Source organism: Thalassophryne amazonica, chromosome 13 (assembly GCF_902500255.1).
Source record: "Thalassophryne amazonica chromosome 13, fThaAma1.1, whole genome shotgun sequence".
Taxonomy (NCBI): Eukaryota; Metazoa; Chordata; class Actinopteri; order Batrachoidiformes; family Batrachoididae; genus Thalassophryne; species Thalassophryne amazonica.
The window spans coordinates 44332371-44355887 of NC_047115.1; the positions used below are offsets into that span (position 1 = coordinate 44332371).

The 23517-nt window shown below is 41.7% G+C and overlaps 1 protein-coding gene across 9 annotated transcripts in view; it reads left to right on the forward strand.

Moving 5' to 3' along the window:
* The first annotated feature begins 1624 nt into the window (after positions 1-1624).
* tacc2 (transforming, acidic coiled-coil containing protein 2) overlaps positions 1625-23517 on the forward strand; it is a 62834-nt gene continuing 40941 nt past the window's right edge. For 3 of the 9 annotated variants that reach the window (XM_034185326.1, XM_034185331.1, XM_034185333.1), the window contains exons 1-4: positions 16218-16670; positions 18064-18170; positions 20220-21627; positions 21791-21826. In XM_034185326.1, the coding sequence (XP_034041217.1) occupies positions 16480-16670; positions 18064-18170; positions 20220-21627; positions 21791-21826 (1742 nt within the window). In that variant the 5' untranslated portion in view covers positions 16218-16479. Of the gene's footprint in view, positions 2104-16151; positions 16671-17860; positions 17867-18063; positions 18171-20219; positions 21628-21790; positions 21827-23517 lie in introns of those variants that run through there. The other 6 variants (XM_034185328.1, XM_034185332.1, XM_034185327.1 and 3 more) reach the window with 6 other exon arrangements.

Here is a 23517-nt window from a genome sequence, read left to right on the forward strand (position 1 = left end):
TCAGCCTGCTGAGAGTCGACACGAAGCACAATTCACTTCAGACACCGTTTGTCTCAGCCTTGTCATCAAAACAAAGACGGTGGTGAGCACAGCTAACCTAAAAGTTAGCTTCAATAGCTGCTAATGTGCTATATGAAATGCTAACCGTGGTAACACTAGCCATTTAGCTGAGGCTAATGGTTAACTTTTACAATGTGAATTTAGCTTTGGTTGTTTTGTGTTTTTTTTTTGTTTTTTTTGCAGAAAACCCTGAAAAACATACCTAAAGATGTGAAATTTTAATATGTTTTAACATAAACATGGAGATTCCCAAGATGCCAATACCAGATGATGATCAAGATGTACATCCAGTGGCTTCACATCTCCTTAAATGCATCGAAATTTTCCCACAATGCTCTACAGATTTTGCCACAAAAATCAGCACGCAACAGTTTCTGGTAAAGAAGAAAGCGATGGTGGACACAAAAGGTGGTCATTTTTTTAGTGATACACCCAAAATAACTGGTCTGAAAAGAAGGAAATTTGCTCATAGAGGTAGGTTTTGTGATGCATGTTAACCCCCCAAAATGTGAATCAGCTGCAAATTATGAATTATCCACAAACCATGATTTGCAAAACATGAATACTGAAAAAATATCTCCCGAAACTTGAACGCACATCTGTTAAAACTTGAATTTCCTCATGTTTGGTGTACTGTATGTGCTTGGCTGAGAAGCTAATGGTTCGAAGACCATCTGTGGAATTATGAGTGCGCGCGAAGTGGTGAATCTGAAGGCGAGAATTCGTACGACTGTTGGGTGACTGTCCGCCCGATGAAAAAAACAATCAGCTGGTTTTGTTTGGTCTCTATCTTGCTTCTAACAGTCAGCTGATAGCGCTCATTCCCAGGAACGATGAGATTTATAAACCAAACTTACCTGAAATGAACCATTGCACATTAAATTGACTTTATTGGTGACTCTGACCCCTTTGAAAAGTGATGAAATTACATGTATTTGTATTGAGCTTGGTGGTGTTTTCATCGGCCAAAAATGGCCACCAGAGGGCAATCGGTCTAAAGTCCGTGCCAACCCATAGATATCATCCATAGTAAAAATAGGATCACATCATGTCATCATTTTAAGTCCTGTAACGGTTTGTTTGTATTGCATGTTTTCTTAGTTATTGCCTGCTTGAGGGAAAACCTTTTTGTTGATTTTATATCTTGTTTTACCGCTTTTGTTTGTGTGTGTTTGCACATGAGCAGGGCTGGAGGGGGAAAATGCAAAGGCGCGTATACATCCTAGTTTCTCAGAGTCTATTGTTTACCTCTTGCAGCACTCTGGTTGGCTGCGCTAGCTGCCGGAAGCTTCCATTGTGTGTGGAAAAAAGGAGTCAGAAACTGACTGATATTGGCTACACAACTCAGTGGGTGAGAGAGGGGGATCGTAGCAGGAGAAAGAGGTAGAGGTGTTGTGGGAGGGAGGAAGAAGGGGAGGCTGATGGATCAAGCGTCTGTGATTCAGTGTGGTTTGGGGGTCTGCTATTGTTTGGTTCCTGTGCATAGTCTCGGTAGTGGACTAGAAAAAACAGCTTGTCTTCTTAAAGGCACAGGAGACTGGGGAGAGAGTGGAGGAGAGCGGAGGGGAGGAGGCAGAGCAGCAACACAGCTCAGAGGTATCAGCAACCAAACAGGCGCCTCATGCAAGATGATAAGAGGGAGAGCCATTTCTATTCCATCACATTTCTTCTGGATTATTTTCTGAGATTCGTCCTGCTCTTGCTGCCTTATTTGTCAGTGAGGAGTACCTACGGAGGAGAAGAGCAGTGGGGATGCTTTGCGTAATGTGAGAAGCTCTCACTATTCATCTGCTGCTTTGCTCCTGATGTGAACGGGACTCTGTTGTCTTCTGCACTGCAGCACAGGAAACTCAGCGTGCCTTAAACACAAACTGCAAGGATCGCCGCGACGGGAGAAGGGGGTTGAAGCTGCAGGTGCATGTGGAGGTGGGGGGCCGGGGAGCAGGAGCCACCAGGGGAGGGCAGGGGGCTGAGGTAGCTGACGATGGGAGCCAACGAGTCCATGGAGCAAGGACAGACCCCCTGTCCCCTTCAGGAACACATGTGAGTGTGGCTGAGCGCTCCTTCGTGCTCGCAGGGAACATAAACTATAATCTACGGGTAGAATTTTTGGTCGAACTGCTTCTGTTTACTGGTGTGACCTCCTGGAAAGGCTCAGCACGGGCTTGGGTTTGTTTTATTATGTATATTGCACTCACCTGTCAGTCATGTTGTGTGTGTAAACAGCTGCTGATGTCACCGTCACCACGCCTCCTTGGCGTGTTTTCTGCCTCATTCGCTTGAAGTTTCCAATTGATTTTCTTCTTTTCGTGCACACTGTTATAAATTTGCCATAAAAGCTTCCAGGCTGTATAACAGTTTGGTTTGAGTCACTGCTACTTACATTTGTCACATACACGAGCATTACGCTTCTAGAGGCACTGTACAGACAGTTGATCAAATATAATGTTGCTGAAACTGGAACATGTGTGGGATCAGAATGCGTTAGTGCTCCCGGGGTGCTCGGCAGGGTGATGTTTTGTTGTGTAAAGGAGGACACGGCTGTCGTGGTAGCTGCTGTGTTGAAACAGAACACTGTTGGTGGGGCTGGAAGAAGATAACTCAGGAATCAGTGGATGAGAAAGTGAGCGATAGTGCTCCAGTTTGCTGCGCTTTATTTATATCTCAGACACACTATACTGCACGAGAGAGCAAGGACCTGAGCAGAGACAGAGGAGCACGAGATGGGAAATGAAATGACATTTATGCATTGTGTGTGCACCTGAAGGTGCTAAAGTCAAAGGTCGGAGTGCAGGTGAAGGTTCATCAGATGCACTTTATTTAGGTGCAGTGTGCAGCTCTGATATGTGTGCAGACTGTGTTACTAAAGAGCCTGTGGTGTGATTTAATGATCAGAGTAGTGACAACATAACCTCATCCTGCTTTTTAAGGTGCCATCTGCTTGCAGTCAAAGTCTCAGATTAGGAGAGATGAGGTATTACAGCCAGAGATTATTTTCGTCTGCAAGCCTTTTGTCTCTGTGGCTTCTTTGTTCTGAACATGGATCTGGACTGACGTTTTTTTTTTAAAGCAGATAAAAGTTGAGATCATTCTCAGTGGAGATGAGAGAGAAAAAGGCCATTTATTTTCATTATTTTTTAAGATGACAAACATTCTCCCACAGTATTTAATTTTCTGAAAGGGGTGGTCCATGTCTCATTTTGTCCAAATTCTATTTATATGCTGTTTGGCAATAAACTGTCAATATTTTGGATTCATTTTGGTCATCAGTATAATTGTTTTAAATTTTATTTTAACTTGTTAAAAAGAAGCTGGGAGGCCATTTTTAGGATTCAGTATGAGGTCAGGTTCCTAAAACACACACCACATTGCTGCATCCACCACACTATTGTATGTAACTACCATGGGTCCTGAATGGTAACCGCCCAGATAGAAATCTGGTCCATCCCCACCTCCCAGTACTGGTATTAATCTTCCATCTGCCTCATGCATGTGAAACAAAGCCAAGGGTTCAACACTGATGCACCTGCACGCTGGATCATCCCCAGAGAAACACACCACATGACTAAAACGTTGTTGCTGATGTTCCCTCACAATGCAAGTGAATTCAGTATCTCTGGAAATATAACTGTCAGCTGTGAAATTTAGTGATGACAGCCTAAACTGTTCCCAGCCAGATCCAGTTGATGAAAAGGCTCTACCAGAAACCATGTGTTTAATTTTTGGCCCTTGTTATTGTTTTTGACCGTTATTGATGTTATTACAAAAATGTATTTATATTTTTCAACAAAAATCTAAATAATTTTATTATTATTATTTGATATTGTTGGTCCCACAAAATGCCTCAGAGTGTGTATGCACTGCGTCTCAATTCTTGGTCTGCAAAAATGTGAGACCGGTGTCACAGACCGAACAGCCCCCCCCACAAATTGGCCCCCCTTAAAAAAATCGGTCCGCCCTGCCTTCACTGTGCATGCGTCAGCCGCGGTTCATGGATTATCGCCTCGTTTTTGGTTCAAACTGCACTCCAGTCATCATCTATCTCAGCGACAGATAGCTAAAGCTTTTGTACAACAATCATTTTCACACAAATTCAGCATTATTTCATCATAAAAGAGACGGAGGAAGCGATCAGAGCGCCGCAGCTACATGAACTGCTAGTTGATGTGTTCACTGCGCGTCAGTCATTTCAAAGTGTTACAGAGTTCCACCTCTTTTCTGCTTAAAATGGCTTAATTTCTGCTTAAAAATGACTTTAGAATGATTTAAGAGGTTTTACCTTGTCATCAGATGGTTTATAATCACATTATTCCTTTTGATTGCTTTGGGTGAAGAGACTCTGTTTCAGACGAGCTGCTGTGGTCCCAGAACTTATCTCTTTTGCATGGTTTTCTCACATATTGACTACTGTTTCACTCACTAACTGGGCATTTGAGCCACCTCGATATTAAAATCCATAGAGCAGCTGTATAAAAGAGCAGTTAAGATATATAATAGACAATCTTAATTCTTATCATCACTGTAAGGTTCTGGAAAAGCATAGGTTTCTAGACTTTGAGAATCTGAAGGTATTTAAATATGCCTGCTTCATATATAAATGTTTAGATGAACCAGTACCAACTCTTGTTAATGAATTCATACACATAAAAAGTTTCACAGGGTACAAAATCTGACACAAGAGGCGACTGTGAGATTACTCATAGAAGGACCACCTTTGGTCAGAACGTGTTATCCATAAAAGGTGGGCAAGCTTGGAACAGTCACAGTCAGGGAGAGCACCACTTTCAGTACCTTCAAAGGACAATTGAAAGCTTGGTTACTGCAAATCAGACATGCCATCCCTGGTTCTCAAGACCAGGCACCTAAGTGGCTCTACTCTACTCTTTTCTACTCTCCTATTTTACTGGCATAGTTTCACCTTAGAATTGTAATATAATATATAAGATATACCTTACTGAATTTTCATGCAACCATCTGTAGCCTAAAAACAATTCAACTGTGGAGGCACCATTTTTTTTTCTTTTCAGTTATATGTACACAATGCCCTTGTGTACTTTATATTATTAAACAGTTTAGTAGTCTTTACACAATTAACTTGTGTATGACACCCTGTGCAATATTTACACTTGTGCATGTGCAAATGAGTGTATTGGGCAACGTGCAATACAACCTAGTACTGTAATGCGCAATTCAACCAGACACTGAAGCACTTTGCACTTGTCACTTTAATACAGTACTTTTGCACCTCAACACCCATCATAAAACTTTTTTGGTTCCTCCAACTGTCGGCTGCTTATTAACTATCAATTATTGCTACTTTGAATTTGTAAATATTTGTATGTATATTCTGTTTGAATTGTTTTTCTGTCATGATTAATTTATTTTGGTATGTTGTGTGGTCTTAGACTATTTCTATGTTACTGGTACTACGGATGGAAATTAGCATCCTGCTATAATCCGGCATATTTACATGTAATTATGTTCATTAATATGCACTGTCCCATTTCAAATAAACATAAACAAATGACTCATGCACAGTGAAGGCAGGCGGACCGATTTTTAGGGGGGACCGTTCAGTCTGTGACACTGGGCTGGGCCTTTAGACTCAGCAGAGGCGGAACATATGTTCAGAAGTGAGATGGTCTAATAATAATAATAATTATTATTATTTTTATTTTTTAAAAGAAGCAAAAAAAAAAAAAAGAAAAAAAAAAGAAGAAGCCAGGATGGAAAAAAATCTGAAGTTGGCAATATTCAGCAAAAAATACTTCATAAATCTTCGTTTTTGGTCCAAGCGGTTGAAGATGAGTGAGTGTGAGGTTTTTGTTTTTTGTTTTGGTCTCTAATCTTCTATAAATCACTTAACAAGTAGTATTTCTGTCTGACCTGAGAGAGACTGACCCTCAATCAAAGAATTACTCACAGAAATTGGAAGTTTTATATGCTTCTCCCAAAACAATCTTACTCCTAAATCACATCTGTGTAGAATCTGAAGACATGACAGAAAAACAATATTCAACACTTTCAACTGTTTTTTTTTCCTTTAAAAAAATCCCTTCTCTTTGATCTAATTTTGTTCAAACTGGCTGAACTCAATAAGATGGATTTATATGGAGTGTTTTACAGGGTGTGATGTGCTCATGACGTAATCCTGTAAACATTCATTCATCAGTGTCGGAACTGGAGCGCCCTCTGCTGGCCGCAACATTTCTATCAGCACCACAGCGGGAGAAAAAAATTAAATAACAGAAGAATGACACTTTTACACACAGTCTTCTCCAAATATATTGAAACCAAAGGGTTTAAGATAAAAAAAGATGAATATGAGAAGACAGTTTAGAATGTCATCTTTTGTTTCTTGGTATTTTCATCAAGATGTGTTCAACAGCATAGAACATGGTACCTTTTTTTGTATCAGACTGCCCAATTTTTGAGTAAGTAAAAGTATTGGAACAGATAAGCCTTAAAAGTCAAAACTCTTGCATTGAGCGGTGGATTGTGTTACCGCCCTTCCCTCCTGGAAGTCGTCAATTATTTGAGTGTTGTGATTTTTTTCTTCACATTATTTCAGTCATCAACTATTGTTGTTTTCCTCAGCCAACCCATTTGAAACACCAGTGGTTTCTGTCTTCCTCAGGATATTCCAAATTTTTGTATTTTGTAGTGTTTGTGCAATGCCTATGATCAATTTTTTGTTTGTTTGTTTCCCAGCTTCATAGTGGCTTACTTTTCTTCCATAGACAGCTCTCAGGTCTTCATGTTGGCTCATCCTATTCAAAAACATTTGCAGTGTTGAGAGGTGAAACCCAGAACTAAAACCAAGAACAGACAGACCTCAGAGCTAGTAAATGTTTTTTTTTTACTGAACAATTTGAAAAGACACTTGGTCTCCAATCCAAGTTCTAACCAGGACCTACCCTGCTTAGTTTCCAAGATCTGATAGTATCAAGCATACACAGAGCACAGTCAGTATATATATGTTTGAATATTTTTGCTCACACAAAACTGCCTGGTCTAATACAAAAAGTGCTATGTTCTGTGTTGAGGGCATTATCTTCCACTCCGTGCAAAGTGATCTTCCACTCCGTTGCACACAGTGCAACGCAAATGTCATTTCTAGTTTCCACCCGACATAGATGTCACTTTTATGCCCAGCGCCATCATTCTTTAAATAGCGTGTACACTACACACAAAGTATTTTACCATTTAAGCAGAATTAACATCCATCCATCCATTCATCCATCCATCCATTTTCTTCCGCTTTATCCGGAGTCGGGTCACGGGGGCAAAGCCGCCCAGACTTCCCGATCCACACACACCTCCCCCAGCTCCTCCGGGGGAACCCCAAGGCATTCCCAAGCCATCCGAGAGATGTAGTCCCTCCAGCGTGTCCTGGGTCTTCCCTGGGGCCTCCTCCCAATGGGACGTGCCCGGAACACCTCTCCAGCGAGGCGTCCAGGGGGCATCTGGAAAAGATGCCCGAGCCACCTCAACTGACTCTTTTCGACGTGGAGGAGCAGCGGCTCGACTCCGAGCTCCTCCCGAGTGACCGAGCTCCTCACCCTATCTCTAAAGCCCCGTTTACACATAGATGGTAAGAGCTCCCGGAAGCATCCCGGAAGAGTTTTTGGCCGTCTTAAGGATCAACCGCCATTGTTAATGCCGGCACTAGTGGGCGTGGCTTAGTCCCGGCTTTACCAGGAATCGTTGAAAAAATTATTCAACATGTCGAATAATTCCGGGAGCACTCCCGGAGAATTCGCGTGACGACGGAGACAATGCGAACAAAGGTGTTTGATACTTTTTAATCGCCGTTTCATCCTGCCCCTTCCTGTAGTGCCACAGTTTACACCGCCGTAAGTGGCGGCCGGCGTTGTATCCCTAATCAATGGCGTGTAAAACGGCGATAGAGCCCACATCGGCGTCCTCAAGGGTGTTTTAACCGGCGAGAGAGGCAGACAAAATGGCAGCGCTAGCGGACAGTACGCTGTTCTAAACGCCACCTCCCGGTATGGCGTTCCAAACGGCCGATAGGCAGCGGTCAGTATAAAAACGCTAGCGCGCTGCATGCAGGCCTCTCACTCGCGGCCAGCTCCAGATATTTTTGCAGAGAAGCTCCAGTATGCCTCCTAAAAGAAAACTGGCAGCGGCAAGGACTTACCAAGAGGTCTGGTTCAGAAGCAGAGGGAGGCCTGTGGTGGAGACGGAGCAACATGTTGAGGAGGGGAAAAGGAAGGAGAAGAAAAGGCTGAGTATGATCTCCCTCCCCCTGCAGTGACAGAGGCATGTATTCCTGCTGCTTCAGCCTATTATACTCTGGGGACGGTGCCTATATGCAAAAGTTCCTGGAGTAACGCAGGATTTGCCTGGATAAAACCAGCGGTACACAGGGCATTATCGGTGGCAGCAGAACACCGCCGTTCTCACGCGCATCTTAACCTGCGATTGTAAAGGATAGAACTGGGTATTAACCCCCGTTGCCTGACGTGTGCCGGATGCTACGGCGTCAAAACGCCGCTTTATTCGGCGGATTTAGCGGCGTTTTATCCGCGTATTTGTGGCTAGTACGGTGGTCAAAACGCCGTCGAAACGCTCCGCCCCTTTCCACCGTGAAAACAGCCGGAACTACCGCGTACTTCGGTTTACGTTCTACCCACTGACAAAACCGTCTATGTGTAAATGGGGCTTAAGGGAGTGCCCAGCCACCCTGCGGAGGAAACTCATCTCGGCCGCTTGTACTCGCGATCTCGTTCTTTCGGTCATGAGCCAAATCTCATGACCATAGGTGAGGATCGGAACATAGATCGATCGGTAAATCGAGAGCTTTGCCCCCCTACTCAGCTCTCTCTTCACCACGACGGTCCGATACAGCGACCGCATCACTGCAGATGCTGCACCGATCCGTCTATCGATCTCACGCTCCATCCGTCCCTCACTCGTGAACAAGACCCCGAGATACTTAAACTCCTTCACTTGAGGCAAGGACACTCCACAGAATTAACATAAAATGAAAACAATCAGTCAACACACAAATAACAACACTAGCAAAATAAAATCTGCAGTATACTAGAAATTACACGAAGAGGAATCAAATAAAATTTCTTTGAATTCATCAAAAATAAAGACTTGTCTCAAAAACTTCAGTGAAGTGTACCTGTCTAATATCAGCTGGTGGGCTGTTCTACAAAACGTGCTTGATGAGCAACGGCTCTGCAACCTGTTGATTGGTTCTGAACCCCGAGAACACGCCAGCATCTTGAACCACTGGGGCCTGTACATAAGGTTCAATAAGGTCAACAATACCGAGGGCGAGTAAACACTCATAAAACATGCAAAGCTTCACTTTTTTGCTGCATTACTTCCCCTCTGGGAGCTTTGGTGTCCACTGTCCACTGTGTGGTCTGACAGGTCAGAACTAATGCTTCCATTTGCATCCACCTCCTCTATACCATGTAGCTGTTCCTCTGGCACACTTTGGTTTAAATGGATGGACGGATGCTACTCTTATAGGTTAGTGCTATATTTGGGCTGCAGCACACCCATGCCTAATGAACATAGCAAATCCAGTCCCTTTGTGGTCAGTTTTTGCATGAGTATGTCCTGCCTCTTAAGAAGTAATGTGCACTTGAACATGTCCCGGGTGCATTTGCACCCTCTACAGAACTCATTTTTGTGTCCACCATTAAGACGGGGGCCCCAGATTGAAATACCAGGAAATAAAAGCTGACATTCTAAACTTTCTTCTAATCATCTGCTAATCTAAAACCCAAACCAATGATCTAATACTCTTGCAATATAAAACGAAACTGGTTATGAACCATTTTAGCTTTCATTCAATGCACAGGGATTATATAAAAACATCCTCATGGAGGGATTTTCTGGTTAAATGATACAATATATTCAGTCTCTGTCACCTGCAAGGTCAGTTAATATTTTTTTTATCCAACAGACAACCTTTTGAAGGGATGAATGAATGAGAGATGTACTGATAAATTGTAAGTAAGAAAAATAGATAAAATTAAAGAAAAGGGGAAGAGAGGGTTAAACTGAATGATGATGTGTCTGCAGCAGGCGGCATAACTGAACCACTAATCACACAGCTGCTAGGATACCAGCAGCATCCACCTCCCCATCCTTCTTTTTCACCAAACTCCCCATCAATCTCTGATTTACAGTCATCTCCTCCCCTGTCTTTCATTGCGACATCACATTTGTTATTTTCTATTAAAAACAGATAATTATTGAGGTCCGTCTGTGACGTCAGCGTTGTGTACGTCAGAGAGTGACAGGTGGTGGGAGCCAGGTCCTCCCTCTTCTCTGGGGCTGGTTCTGCCTCCAGCACAGTGAAAGCTGTTCAGGTTTAAGATTCAGAGATTCAGATTCTTTATTGTCATTGTAACAAGTACAACATAAAGTAAGGTGCAAGTCTTTTTAGTGCAAAAATAAACCTTAACCAAGGTCTTTTAGACTTAAAATAAAATAAACATGAAATGTAACAGAAAGAAAAAGGTATGTTCGGTGTGCAAGTTAAGCAAAATTATATGCAAAAAAAGGAGAGAAAAGTAAGTAAAAAAACTGTGGATATAGTTTTTGAAAAAATTAAAAAAGGACCTATACTTTGACAGCCCTCGTATGACAGCGGAAATTGCACATTTAACATTATTGCATTTATTCAGAGTGTGGCAGGTGATAGTGGCATTCATAGTTCCAACACCTTGGGTAGAAAATGTTTTTCAATCTATTTGTACTTGCTTTAATGGCCCTGTACCATCTGTCTGATGGCAGTAGCTCAAACAGAGAGTGACCATGGTGGGATGAGTCCTTTAGGATGATGTTGGCTCTCCTGAGACAGTAAGAGCCGTGATGGTCCTCCAGTGTAGGGAGAAGGCACTCAGTGATATTCTCTGCCATTTTGGTAAGTGTGAAGTGCAGCGTCTCTCTGTCAAGCTTATGTCTCCCATCATGTCTGCAGCTTCTGAAGATGAGGCTGCTAATATAGAGTTTTATTCATCCACTTAAGTTTGTTTCCTGTCATGTTTTTTCATATCGTATTACTACAGTTTGCTCAGAGAATGATTTCATGTCTCCTATATGGTTTCAAAACTTTGACGTAGAACATCACTGAATAAAGATGATGTATTTCTTTTTAATTTGAAGCAATCCAGCATACAGTGAGCAAAATAATGCATTTCAACACATTTAACCCCTTTTTCAACAAAACCTTGTTATTGGTATAAACCTCAGTTGCGTTTGTTAGCTTTTGTGTCACACTTGTGTGCATCATTTTTTTTTTCAGTGTGGAGGAGCATATGGTGAGACTCATCTCCTGTAACTATAGTAAAGTGTTTGCAATCACATGAAAAATGGCCTCTTTACGGCCTGTGCACTGAAATCAGACCTAATTGCTTTAATATTTTCAGGCATAATTCATCCACTCACACAAAATAACACTGCACACTCATGTTGAGCATCCCCCCCAAACCCTTCCAGCTGGAAATTTGCACCACAGCTTTCAAATGGCTATGTGTTGGTAGCAGTGATGCCGGTAATGCGTTACTCTAATCCAGTGATTCTCAACCGGGGTGCCGTGATCGATCGTCAGGGGTGCCGTGGGTATTTTTCATATTCGCGATTATTTTTTATATTCGCGATTACCGTGCATTATTTATTTTATCCACAAAGCATAAAACGACTCAGAATCTGATGTCAAACGTGCTGCAGCCTCGCTCTCGTCTTAAGGCGGGACAATAACAAGGAGGCTGACGGCCGATTAAAACAGTGCCGTCTTCTTCAAAAGCCGTCTAAAATGCGGAGCTGTCGGTGTGTGTGTGTGTGTGTGTGTGTGTGTGTGTGTGTGTGCGCACGCGGGCGGAGTTAACAGGCTGCAGACTGTGAGGGAGGGGGTGGGTGAGGGAGATTCCTGAATGCAGGCGCGACACGTTCAGTGCGCAGCGAGCAGAGAGAGGATTTTAACCTTGAGTGAATGTTAACAAAACGGAAACGTGAAGCTGCCTCTGAACTTTCTCTAAAGGTGTGATTCTGCCGTTACCGTCCTGTTCACACCATGTGCGCGTCGTATGCTGAATTTATGAGATCATGAGATGAAATAAACGGTCAAATATCTTTAAAAACATATTTAAAAAATGAGAATATATGAATGAACTGAGCCACAAAAAAAAAAAAACAATGTTCAGACGCACAGATCACAAAAAGCAGATGAGAACTCTGAACTTTAACAGCTGTTATTTTCCAAAGGTATTTATTTGTTCAATCTTGAGCTTAATGCAGTGTTTAAGCACAAAACGTGACTGATGAGGAGAAACAATTTCAGAAATGCAACAGAAACAACCACAAATCAGAAAAAGTTGGGACTGTATGTAAAATGAAGATAAAAATAAAAATGTTGCACCATTCCCAGTTTCTCCACTCACAGAAGCCAAACGTTCTTCCAGAGTTGTGTAATTATACTACAATAGTAGAATATAAAGAAGGGGAAAAAAAGAAAAAAAAAAATAGACAATATATTCGTCAATCGCAATTATTTGTCTGACAATTAATCGTCTCAAGAAATTCCTAATCGTGACAGCCCTACTTGAGATCAGAGCGCAAAATGCTTGAGGATTTTCGAAATGCGGTGTTTTCGGTATCGATTTTCTATTGCAATAATTGGGTTTTGCGCAAAACCAGAGGTAATAGCATTATAATATTATTTTGGTTGGTGGTGTGCCACAGGATTTTGTAAATATAAAAAGGGTGCCGCGGCTCAAAAAAGGTTGAAAAACACTGATCTAATCTGACCACTTTTTTTTTAGTAATGAGTAATCTAACGCGTTAATCTTTCCAAATCAGTAATCAGATTAAAGTTACTTCTCCAAGTCACTGTGCGTTAGTATTATTTTTGCATTGTGGTCCGTGGGCAGGGGGTCGGGGTTCGACTGAACTGCCCACTTTAAGCGAGCTGTGAGTTTTTCATCCGCAGTTTTCTACAGCAGCTAGGACTCGTCCTCACCTCTTAAAGCGCTGCGACAACAGCACACCTGCACTGAGCTTTACAAAGACATTTTTATGCTTTATTTCCTCCTTTATTTAGAATTCTGAGCTGAACCGCTCCGGTATCTGCTCGTTAAAAACAGCTGATCCTCCGTGACTCAATTAACACTACTTTCCACTCAAATACACCTAAACTCTCTTTCTGAGGACCACATGATGCGAAAACACAATAAAACTTTCTTACCTGTAAATCTGGTCATGTTTTCTGCATAAATAAATGTTATCCATTCTTTGTTCTCAAACGCCAAAGCAGGGGCGAATCCAGATGGAATGGGGGCCTGGGGCAGGGATGTGCTACCCTCCCCCACAACACCCCTAGATTAAAGGCCCAGTTTTGAAGCCTTTTTTTTTTAAACTACAATTACTAATACTACTTATAATAATAATAATTTCGACAAGCAAAATGTTTAGAGAGAATTTAAATGTTAGAAAAATGTTAGAAAGAATTTAATAGTTACATTATAAACAATGTAGGTTAGAAATTGCAAGTTTTACTGTTACAGTGCTGTCAACAGTTAAATATGAGGTCAAGAAAGAGGTCTTTATTTTGCTTTTTATAAAACAAGTATTTATTTTCATTGAAGCCAAGAAAGGGTGACTATAAAGTGAGTTTTGGCAAAACAAGTATCATTGTCATGTTGAGGTGGCAGAGGGTTGTTGTCAACAGCTGGGGAAAGTAACTAAAAAAGTAACTAGTAATCTAACTTAGTTACTTTTACAATTGAGTAATCAGTAAAATAACTAAGTTACTTTTTCAAGGAGTAATCAGTAATTGGATTACTTTTTCAAAGTAACGGTGGCAACACTGGTTGGTAGATCATTTAGCTATTCACTAACATGTTTTGTTTTCTGATACTGTATTTGGAAGTAAAAATCAACCAGCTGTGTTGCTGACCTGACCACACTACCACATTGCGATTTGGTTAAACAGAATACTAGCATTTTGATTTCAAAATGTAGGGCTAGAAGGTTTATAATTTATGTAGACTCGATATTTATGTATTTATTTTGTAGCTGATTGGTTTGAGGGGGTCTATGAAGAAGAGCGTGCTGATACTGACAAAATCAAATCAAATAAAATATAAAATCCAAAACTGCTGGGGCCATTTATAAATTATGATAATCGATGCTCTGTTCAATGAAGGGTGACTGTGTGTGTGTGTGTGTGGGGGTCCTTAAGGGATCTTGATAAAACACAATCATGCTCAAATTCAGCTGCCTGAGATCCATGATTTTGTGTGTCTACTTCAAATTTGTCTTGTGCCAAACTACAACCCCAAATTAATGAAATTGGGATGTTGTGTGAAATGTAAATAAAAACAGAATACAATGTTTTGCAAACCCTCTTCAACCTATATTCAGTTGAATTCACCACAAAGACAAGATATTTAATGTTCAAACTGATCAACTTTATTGTTTTTGTGCAAATATTTGCTCATTTTGAAATGGCTGCCTGCAACACATTTCAAAAAAGCTGGGACAGTGGTATCCACTGTATTACATCACCTTTCCTTCTAACAACACTCAATAAGCTTTTGGGAACTGAGGACACTAATTGTTGAAGCTTTGTAGGTGGAATTCTTTCCCATGAAACCTGATCATGCTGAAATTCTAACTAAAAGTAATATGGATCACAATGTAATGTCAACAAAATAATAAAACAGTTGTAACCACAAATAAATAGATGATAAACAATTCACTCCCACACAATGGATCATAAACCAGAAGATGAGAAACATGACATTAATGGAGCTTACAACTGATCGGATGCCATGAAATCCAAATCACATACTTCCATGCCCATAAAATCATGATCCACATGTAGAAGTATCTTGTGATTTGACTGTACCCACACTTAAAAGTGCTGTCATTAATACTGGGGACCAAAGGTCTCCTGAGAGCAAATCTGTCTCCATAGCTACAAGATCTCTTAACTGTTGGTATTAAGAGATAGTTTATCGTTAGTGATATTTGTTTTTTTTTGCATATTGCAATGGTGCCGACTGTGTCACTGCTGGTCTGTGATCCTCTTTCCCAGAAAATGAGCCAGATGAATCTTTTAGCAGTCTTGTTTTATCCTGCTGGGATGCACTCGCCTCCCATTGGCCTCTCATCTCACATCTGAGCACCATGCATGAAAGCAATGAATGCATCATAGAGGTTTCTGTAATAGGCATCTGCTAAGTTAATGCATCCAAAATGCATGAAGCAGATACCGCCACATTGTTTTTACACTTCTGGCTTGCTGTGAGTGTTTGTGTGCTCTGGTCAGTGGTTTGGATTGGAGAGTGAAATGCTGATAGCAGCTCACTGAGGATATTGCTGTTTGGGATGCTGCAGCTCACATACTGCTGAGCTGAGAAGAACCTTCATCTCTGCAGTGATGTCACTGGTTAAAGAAACCTGTTTTGTGATCCACTGGTACGCATCAGCTCAAACATTGCCTTGCTTTGTCCTATTGTCTGTGTTGATGACAAATTTTTTCCAGCCCCCCACATCTTACATGGGAGCAGCTGTTAGTCGAGCTGTATGTCCAGACCCCCCACCAAAGGGTCAATGAATGCCTGCAGCATGACCTGAGATAAATCCCTATAGATTAGTCAGATCAATAAATTTTGCAGACGTGCATGCTTTGTCTAACGGTGGTGGTGGTGGAGTCTCTTTTTTTGGATTTTAGATCAATGTATTAGACTGTGCTCTTCATTACCATCATCAAAACACCAAATGAGGGAATATCATTTGGAAGAATGGTGTCCCATCATCACTCCAGTAGAACTGAGGAGACTGAGGCTGTTTTGGTGGCACATGATGGCCCAACGCCTTACTAAGACACTTTTGTTTTATTTATTTTTGTATTTGTCACACATCTATACAGGTGCACTAAAGGTCTCAGCAACATCTCAGCTTTATCAGACCAGATTACAGTGAATGGCAGTAGACTACTTTTTCTCCAATGTGGATGAAGCCCAGCAGTTCGGGGAGGGGGGGGGGGTGTTGCCGGTGGTGAGAGAGAGAGAGAGAGAGAGAGAGAGAGAGAGAGAGAGAGAGAGAGAGAGAGAGAGAGCTAGAATATGCCATTTGCAGGCAGTGGGCTTCTGCAGCCAGCTTCCTTTAGATTGGAAGGCATCATTTCCTGCTGTGGAGGAGGGAGACAGACGGTTGTGGCTACATTTGTAGAAAAAAAGTGGAACAAAGGACTGCGATTGCAGACTGGAAACAAAGATGGTGATGTATTAGTCTGTATTGAACAGTGATATTCGGCAGTTGTCATTGAAGACAGGATCTTGTAGAGGAGAACGAAACAGCAGCTGCACCCCGTGTAGCAGACAGTAGCATCGTTGTGTGGTGAGGTATAGTCTGCCAGCGGTGATGGCAGTGAGTGCGTGGCAGGCTCTGTCTCCACTGCAGTGGGCTCGCTGGGGCTGGGACTCTCTCCTGGGAGGGGCAGGTGACAGGGACAGCCCGGACTTGGATCCTGCTCTGGGGCTCCTCCGCCGTCTCTCGTGGGGTTCTCGGCATGATAACATGATCTTGGATGCCGGGGAGCCAATCAAACAGAGGTGAGACAGGAGGAAAGGCTGCGCCAACATGCAGTCAGAGCATGTGGCTCGGTCATATGCGTGTGCAGCAGCTCTGAGACCGAATAATCAGTACTACTGCCGTAATATCACTGTTTGTTCCAATATAACATATTGTGTTTTTTTAATGAGGCCTTCTCACATACGCAATAATCAGTCATTTCTCAATTCACTGTGTCTGTTATTGTGTTATTTGGTTCGAGCTTTAATTTGCCTTGTGTATCTGTGGGTGTTGGATATGTGCCTTATTTCTCAGGTATGTCCTGATTTGTAACCTCACTGTAGATTCAGCATTGTCATTCTAAAATATAAAATTCTACAAGGGCACAGACACTTTGAGAGTTGATGGTCAACTCCAATGTGCTTCACAAAAAAAATGCATGTGTCTTATTTGCAGATATACAAATGAAAGCTATCAAATCAGTACGGTTTTCAATATTATGCATGGTTACATTTTGTACCATGAACTCACATTTTCCACAAAATTGACATTTTCTTTCTTTTGAAATGTAGTTATGAAGTATCTATTTATGTGGTATATTGCAAAACTATAGGTAATTTGATAGGTGATATTTATTTATTTTTATTGGGGGGGATGACAAATATAGGGAGTCTATTCCATGAGATCTTGCAAATATTATGGAGGAATTATATGGTGTGCATGCTCGAAGGTTATGCTGCATTCAGTGGCAAGTGGGATCTCAGAATTTATCACTTCTATCTTGGACCCTACCACCAAACATATATAGTCTCATGAAGGTATGAGAAAATGTTAGCCTCTCCACTTCATCATTTTGGCAAATCAAGCAAAACATTAGCACTGTGAATGTTGTCATATCTGTCCAGCAGATATCCAGCAAATCTTTCCGGAGATCCTGCTAGCTCTGGTTCCATGTGGGCATTAGCTGTGTACATGGCTTTCTTTCTGTTTCAATTTTGTATCATGAGCAATTTGAGCAGTTGCACTCACAATTGAAGGTCTACTGCATTTCTTTGGCTCCATGATGGGAACACTCAGAAATATAGTGTAGCAAGGCCGTTTAAGGGTCAGAAATCCTTCACCTGCATCATCTATTATGTCAACACAAAAAGTGTCATCATGCCTTGTTGCTGTATTTTAACTCACGTGGCTCAAAATCCTGTAAGGTTAATTTTGATCATATTGGCGATATAAGATGGTGAAACCTTTATCTGACTATACCTTTGCTTTAAAGAGTTACACTGGAACAGCTCCTCTAAGAAGTTGGGGTGAGGGCTTGGGGCCAGGGGTGTCATTTACAATCTAAAGAAAAAATTGAACCAGTTGTGATGCTGATGCTTATAGTTCCAATATAATCAGAGGATTCACTGATGTAAACGTGTTCTTTTGTTGCAGGAGCTCAGATTCTGATGGTGCATTTGAGACCCCTGAATCCACGACTCCAGTGAAAGCTGTTTCTCCTGCAGAACCTCCAAACCAACTACTCACATCCACTGACATAGGTACAGTAAGAGAATTACATTTTTTGTTGGGTCAGTTGTTAGAAGGTATGCTCTGGCAAAATAGGTACCACAGCAATGAGGGGTGAAAAGGAGGTTTGTTCCACCATCTAGTGGAATGAAACTGCATTTCACATGTGGAGAAAAGCTCTAGTAAGTCCCTTTGGCTGATCCCTCGTGAGATCCACAGCGGATCTGCATGTTGATTTAGCACAGGTTTTACGACGTATGCCCTTGTTGACACAACTCCACATTACATGGAGAACTGTGGCAGGAGTGGGGTTCGACCTTCAACCTTCCACGCTGAAACCAAGCGCACTGACTACTTGGTCACCACCCCTGCTTGTGCAGGAAAACTCACAAAATCAACTTGAAGAATGAAAATGGTGAACACTTTAACTCTCACATATAGTGTCTTTTTTTCTTTTTTTTTTTTAACTGCCCTTTTTTTTGATCCACTAGGTGGTGGTAGTTTCACTGTATCATTTTCAGCTTTAGTCACTTTGTGCATTACATGCCAGGTGTATCTCTTATTTAGCCTTCCTGCTTTCATCACAACTTAAAAAAAAAAGACAATTAAAGTTTACAGTGATATAAATTAACTTTAATTCTTAAATGCTGATTTATATTTCCATTAGGGGTGGAACGATACACTAGTTCCATATGATACATATCATGATACACCTATTGCGATTTGATATTACAATACAAAATTACAACGCTGTTACAATGCTCATTATGTAGAAATTATCCCTGCTGCTTAACTTTAAAGAAACAAATTACTCTGAAGTGTAATCTGATGTTATCTGTTTAATATTTGTATATTTTATAAACCATGTATAATTTTTTCTGCAAGAGGTTGCCATTTCTGATTTTAGACCCTGTGTTGTCCTTTGGTCTACACCGGGGTGGGCAATCATGCCATGAAGGGCCGAGACACTGCAGGTTTTCCTTACTACCAGTCACCTCAGCAGGTGATTTCATTCATGGTCAGTTGTCTCAGCAGGTGATTTCATTGACAATCAGGTGTTTATGTTCAGGGGAGAAGCTCATCAGCAACCCACCTGTGAGGTGATTGGTTGCAAGGAAAACCTGCACTGTCTTGGCCCTTGCTACCCACCCTTGGTCTACACATTAGAGGTGTTACAAGAGGTGCTTTCTTCCATTTGCGAAATATAGCGAGGATTCGTCCCATTTTGTCCACGGCTGATGCTGAGACCCTGATTCATGTGTTTGTTTCCTCCAGATTGGATTATTGTAATGTCCTATTTTCAGGGTTGCCGCAGTCCAGTATCAGGGGTCTCCAATTAGTTCAGAATGCTGCTGCCAGACATTTGACACGGAGCAGAAAGTTTGACCATATTACACCTGTTCTGGCATCCCTTCATTGGTTACTTGTCTCTGTGAGATCAGACTTTAAGGTTTTGTTTTTAGTCTATAAAGTTGTTCATGGACTGGCACCGACCTACTTAGCTGATCTGATTAAACCCTATGTACCGTCCCGGGCTTTGCACTCATCTGATGCAGGACTGCTTTGTGTCCCGATGGTAATCATAAAGTCTGTTGCTCAAAGGACCTTTTCTTATCGTGCCCCAGTATTGTGGAATGGTCTCCCATTGTCGATAAGACAGTCCGATACTGTGGAGACCTTCAAATCAAGACCGAAGACACATTTTTTCTGTCACTGCTTTGGTTAATATAGTGTGTTATTCTGCTTTTTAAAAAATCTTTTAAAATGTTATTCTTTTAATTTTTGCTTTTAATTGTGTTTTTAAAGTTGTTGTTTTTGGTTCATTTTGAACTGTTTTATGTGGGGCGCCTTGGGGGATGTTGTCGTGATTTGGCGCTTTTATAAATTGAATAAATTGAATTGAAAATTTCTTCCATGCAGTAGTTGACTTTTCACAGTATCATGATGCACATTTTGAAAAAAACTATGCAATTTGATATATGCTCCGCGATGTGCTCATCACGATGTGTGACACATTCCACCCCTAGATTCCATAGAAAACTATCTGAATGTTTGTTTTTGCTCCATCTCTTCTGCTGCAGCCACAGAGACCTCTGTCAATGACCTCACCTCTGACGTGACTTCAACGAGCCCTCCCTGCCGTTCCTCCTCTTTTGTTTTTGATGAGAACAAGCCCATTGCAGCCAGTGGCACATACAACATTGAGCTTTTTTCTGGAGAATCCAGTCACTCATTAACTCGTTCCCTCAGCCTCCAGGGAGGAGAACTAGACAACTGTGATCTGCTAGATGGATGTACAACCGGCTTTCGTCCGCATGCTGAGTCGTTTAGCATAGGCACTGATAGCACCCCAGGGACAATCCACAGGCCCAAGAAAGTTTGTTCTGGATCTTTGAAAAAGAAGCCAATCATCAAACAAAACTCCAATCCTGAGAGTCCAAAACAGGCCTCATCCAGCTTCACCCCAGAGAATAAGAAGCACACAAAGCCACGAACTGCCAGCCCTCTTCAGCTGCAGGAAGAAGCAGAAGCACCCTCCAGCCCGGGAGGAACACTTCGAAAGACAAGGAAGAGCTGTGTGGAGACTCCTCCCCCTCTCCCTGAGGAGACCAATCATACCAGGCAAGAGGAGAGCCTTGCCATCCCTGTCATACCCTTGTGCCAGGAGGACTCCCCTCTACCTGGTAGTCCAACTATCAAAGAAGAATCTCCAATCCCTCCCAGTGGCTCCTATAAGTGGGATCCAGACAATTTTGATAACATCAATCCATTCCAGACAGGAGGTAGTAAAATTGCCAACTCCCCTCTTCTGGAGCGTAAAACTGTCTTGTGTGCTCCTGTTGCAAGTCCGCCAGTGAGTCCCCCCTTTCCTACTGGGGAGCCACCTCAACACAGCAAGCCAGCCCTCCTTAAAGAGACGGTTACAAACCCTGAAGAGCAACCGATCATCACCAAACATCAGTCACTAAGGCTGGAGTTTGATTATTCTGAGGAGAACAGTGGGGTCTCACATCAGGCTTCTCCCCCACCCAAACTGGGCAAGAAGCCTGGTGCCAATAAGATGCCTCTGAGGAAACCAAAGCTGGGGCTGAAGAAGGTTCCATCAGCTCCACCAGAACATCTGGACAACAGCCCTCCAGCAACCCACAATGGAAATGAAGATGAAATACCTGCTCCTAAAGGATCTTACCACTTTGAACCTGACAAGTGGGACGATCCAAACTTTAACCCATTTTCTTCAAAAAAAGGCATCGCCAACTCCCCCAAACTATCCAGACCTTCTTATAGCTTTGATCCCAATAACTTTGATGACTCTATAGACCCTTTCAAATCCCTCAACAAGATGGACAACTCACCTCCCAAGGCATCAGCCTCCTTTGACTTGCCAATCAACGACTATGATGTTGAAAATGACAATGATAACATTGGAGAACTGGAGGACCAGAATCAGAACAAACCTGCCAAGAAGAAAAAAACTCCCATCAAATCGTAAGTCAAATCACAAAACTCTGCCTTCATGTTTAAAAATGTCTCCATCATTATTGGCGAGGTTTTGTTGTGTTGTGTGTGTGTCTTGGTCCACTTTGGTCTATGCCAGTGTCCACTGTCTGTCTCTCTGTCACCTGTGTCTGTGTATTCTCATATGTCACAGGAAGTCCAGGGGTGTGTCTTCTCTATGTTGTCTGTTGTAAGTACAGGGACAATACCACCATTCAGCCTTTAATACCCATAATTCATTGTGGCTTATGTTAAAAAGTATGTTGCCATGATCTCAGTAATCCCTCCTTTTTGCTATTAACACAAACATTGCAAACTCTTACAACTGTGTCCACATAATCACATTTAAACTTTTCCATCTATTTAAGGATTTTAACTGTAGCAAACCAAATTATTTTCATGTTTTAAAGCTCTACATTAGTTAAATGTGATACACATTTAACTAATGTAGATATATCCCATGACCCATGGGATTCCTGAATAAATATCAGCCTCTACTGTAGAGGTGCTGTTTAAAAATATCATTTAAACTTAATTGTGCTGCACACGTGGATAAACTGCCTAAAAAAACAGACATTTTATGCCATCTTTGCTTGGCAGCCTTTTCAAATGTTTGAATGGTTTCTGTTGTTTTTGTGGGCTTTTCTTTAAAAACAGACAATGTTTTCTTTAAGGCAAATTTCATGTCATGGGGGAGCAACATGGCAGAGCAGCATTTAGTGCTCTTGCCTCACAGTAAAGAGGCAAGAAAAATCTGGGTTTAATTCCTCTCGTGCTCAGGTGTTGGCGTGGGTTTCCCTCTGTGCACTCTGTTCCCCCCCCCCCCCCCACCAAAACATACAAATTAGAGAAAATATTCCTTCTACTAAGACAAAACAAGGCAGTGTCTCCATACTTTTTGCATATGAGTAAAACTGATTTTTGCAAAATACACGTGAGTATGTACCATTCCCAGCACACTTCCCATACTTTTTCAAAAAGCGAACATCTCAAAACTGTCTTCTGTTGAAGAGTGTGACATGCTTTTCATGGGTTTCATGTTGCAAAGAAGGATCAGAAGGGGGCTTCTGCTAAGAGAACAGAAGATCCAAATTATTTTTTGCTAAGAGAACAGAAGATCCAAATTACAGCATACTGTACCCAAATGTTTACTTTCACTTACTTTGACAGCAGCACACCAGCAATGGGAGACTGGCCCAAGGTGAAGAAAACTAGGTTTTCTGGAAGATCCTCTTAACTCAGACTCAGTTACTGTGGTCACACTCTGTGAAGCTAACCTACTTTTTGACAGGTTTTCTTCAAAAAACTGAGCTTCTCCTCCTTTAGATTTCTGCAGACTGAAGGAGGAGTCCTTTTCTTGAAGAGACAATTTATATAGAAGCACAAATACTCCACAGAAATCTCTCTGTGGAGGGTAGACCTCTTTTTCTTCTTTTTAAACTTTTTAACGACTATCCGTTTGAGCACTTTCATTTTTATGAACATTTTCAGCCCTCATATTGTTCATATGACACATAGTGGACATGATCTCAGTTCTGAATAAATTCTTTGTGTTGCACCTCCTTTGTTTGACATAAATGTGGTGAGGCTAAGCATATTTCTGAAGCAATCATCTGTCAGCTGTCTCACACATGCCCGCACGAATGCACACACACAGTCCAGGTCCCATTCTACTTGTGCAACTGGAATTGTGTTAGAAAAGCCAAATCAGCATGTGTATCAACCCTGCTGTAGTGCGTACCCCAAGCAAAATGGGAGAAGGCCAATGAAATGTTATTGCTTTACTGTATTTATTTATTTTTTTTTTTACAGATTTACTGTATGTGTAATTACTGTAATTTAACAGTGGGACAGTACTGTAATCTTTTGACAGTAATAAAC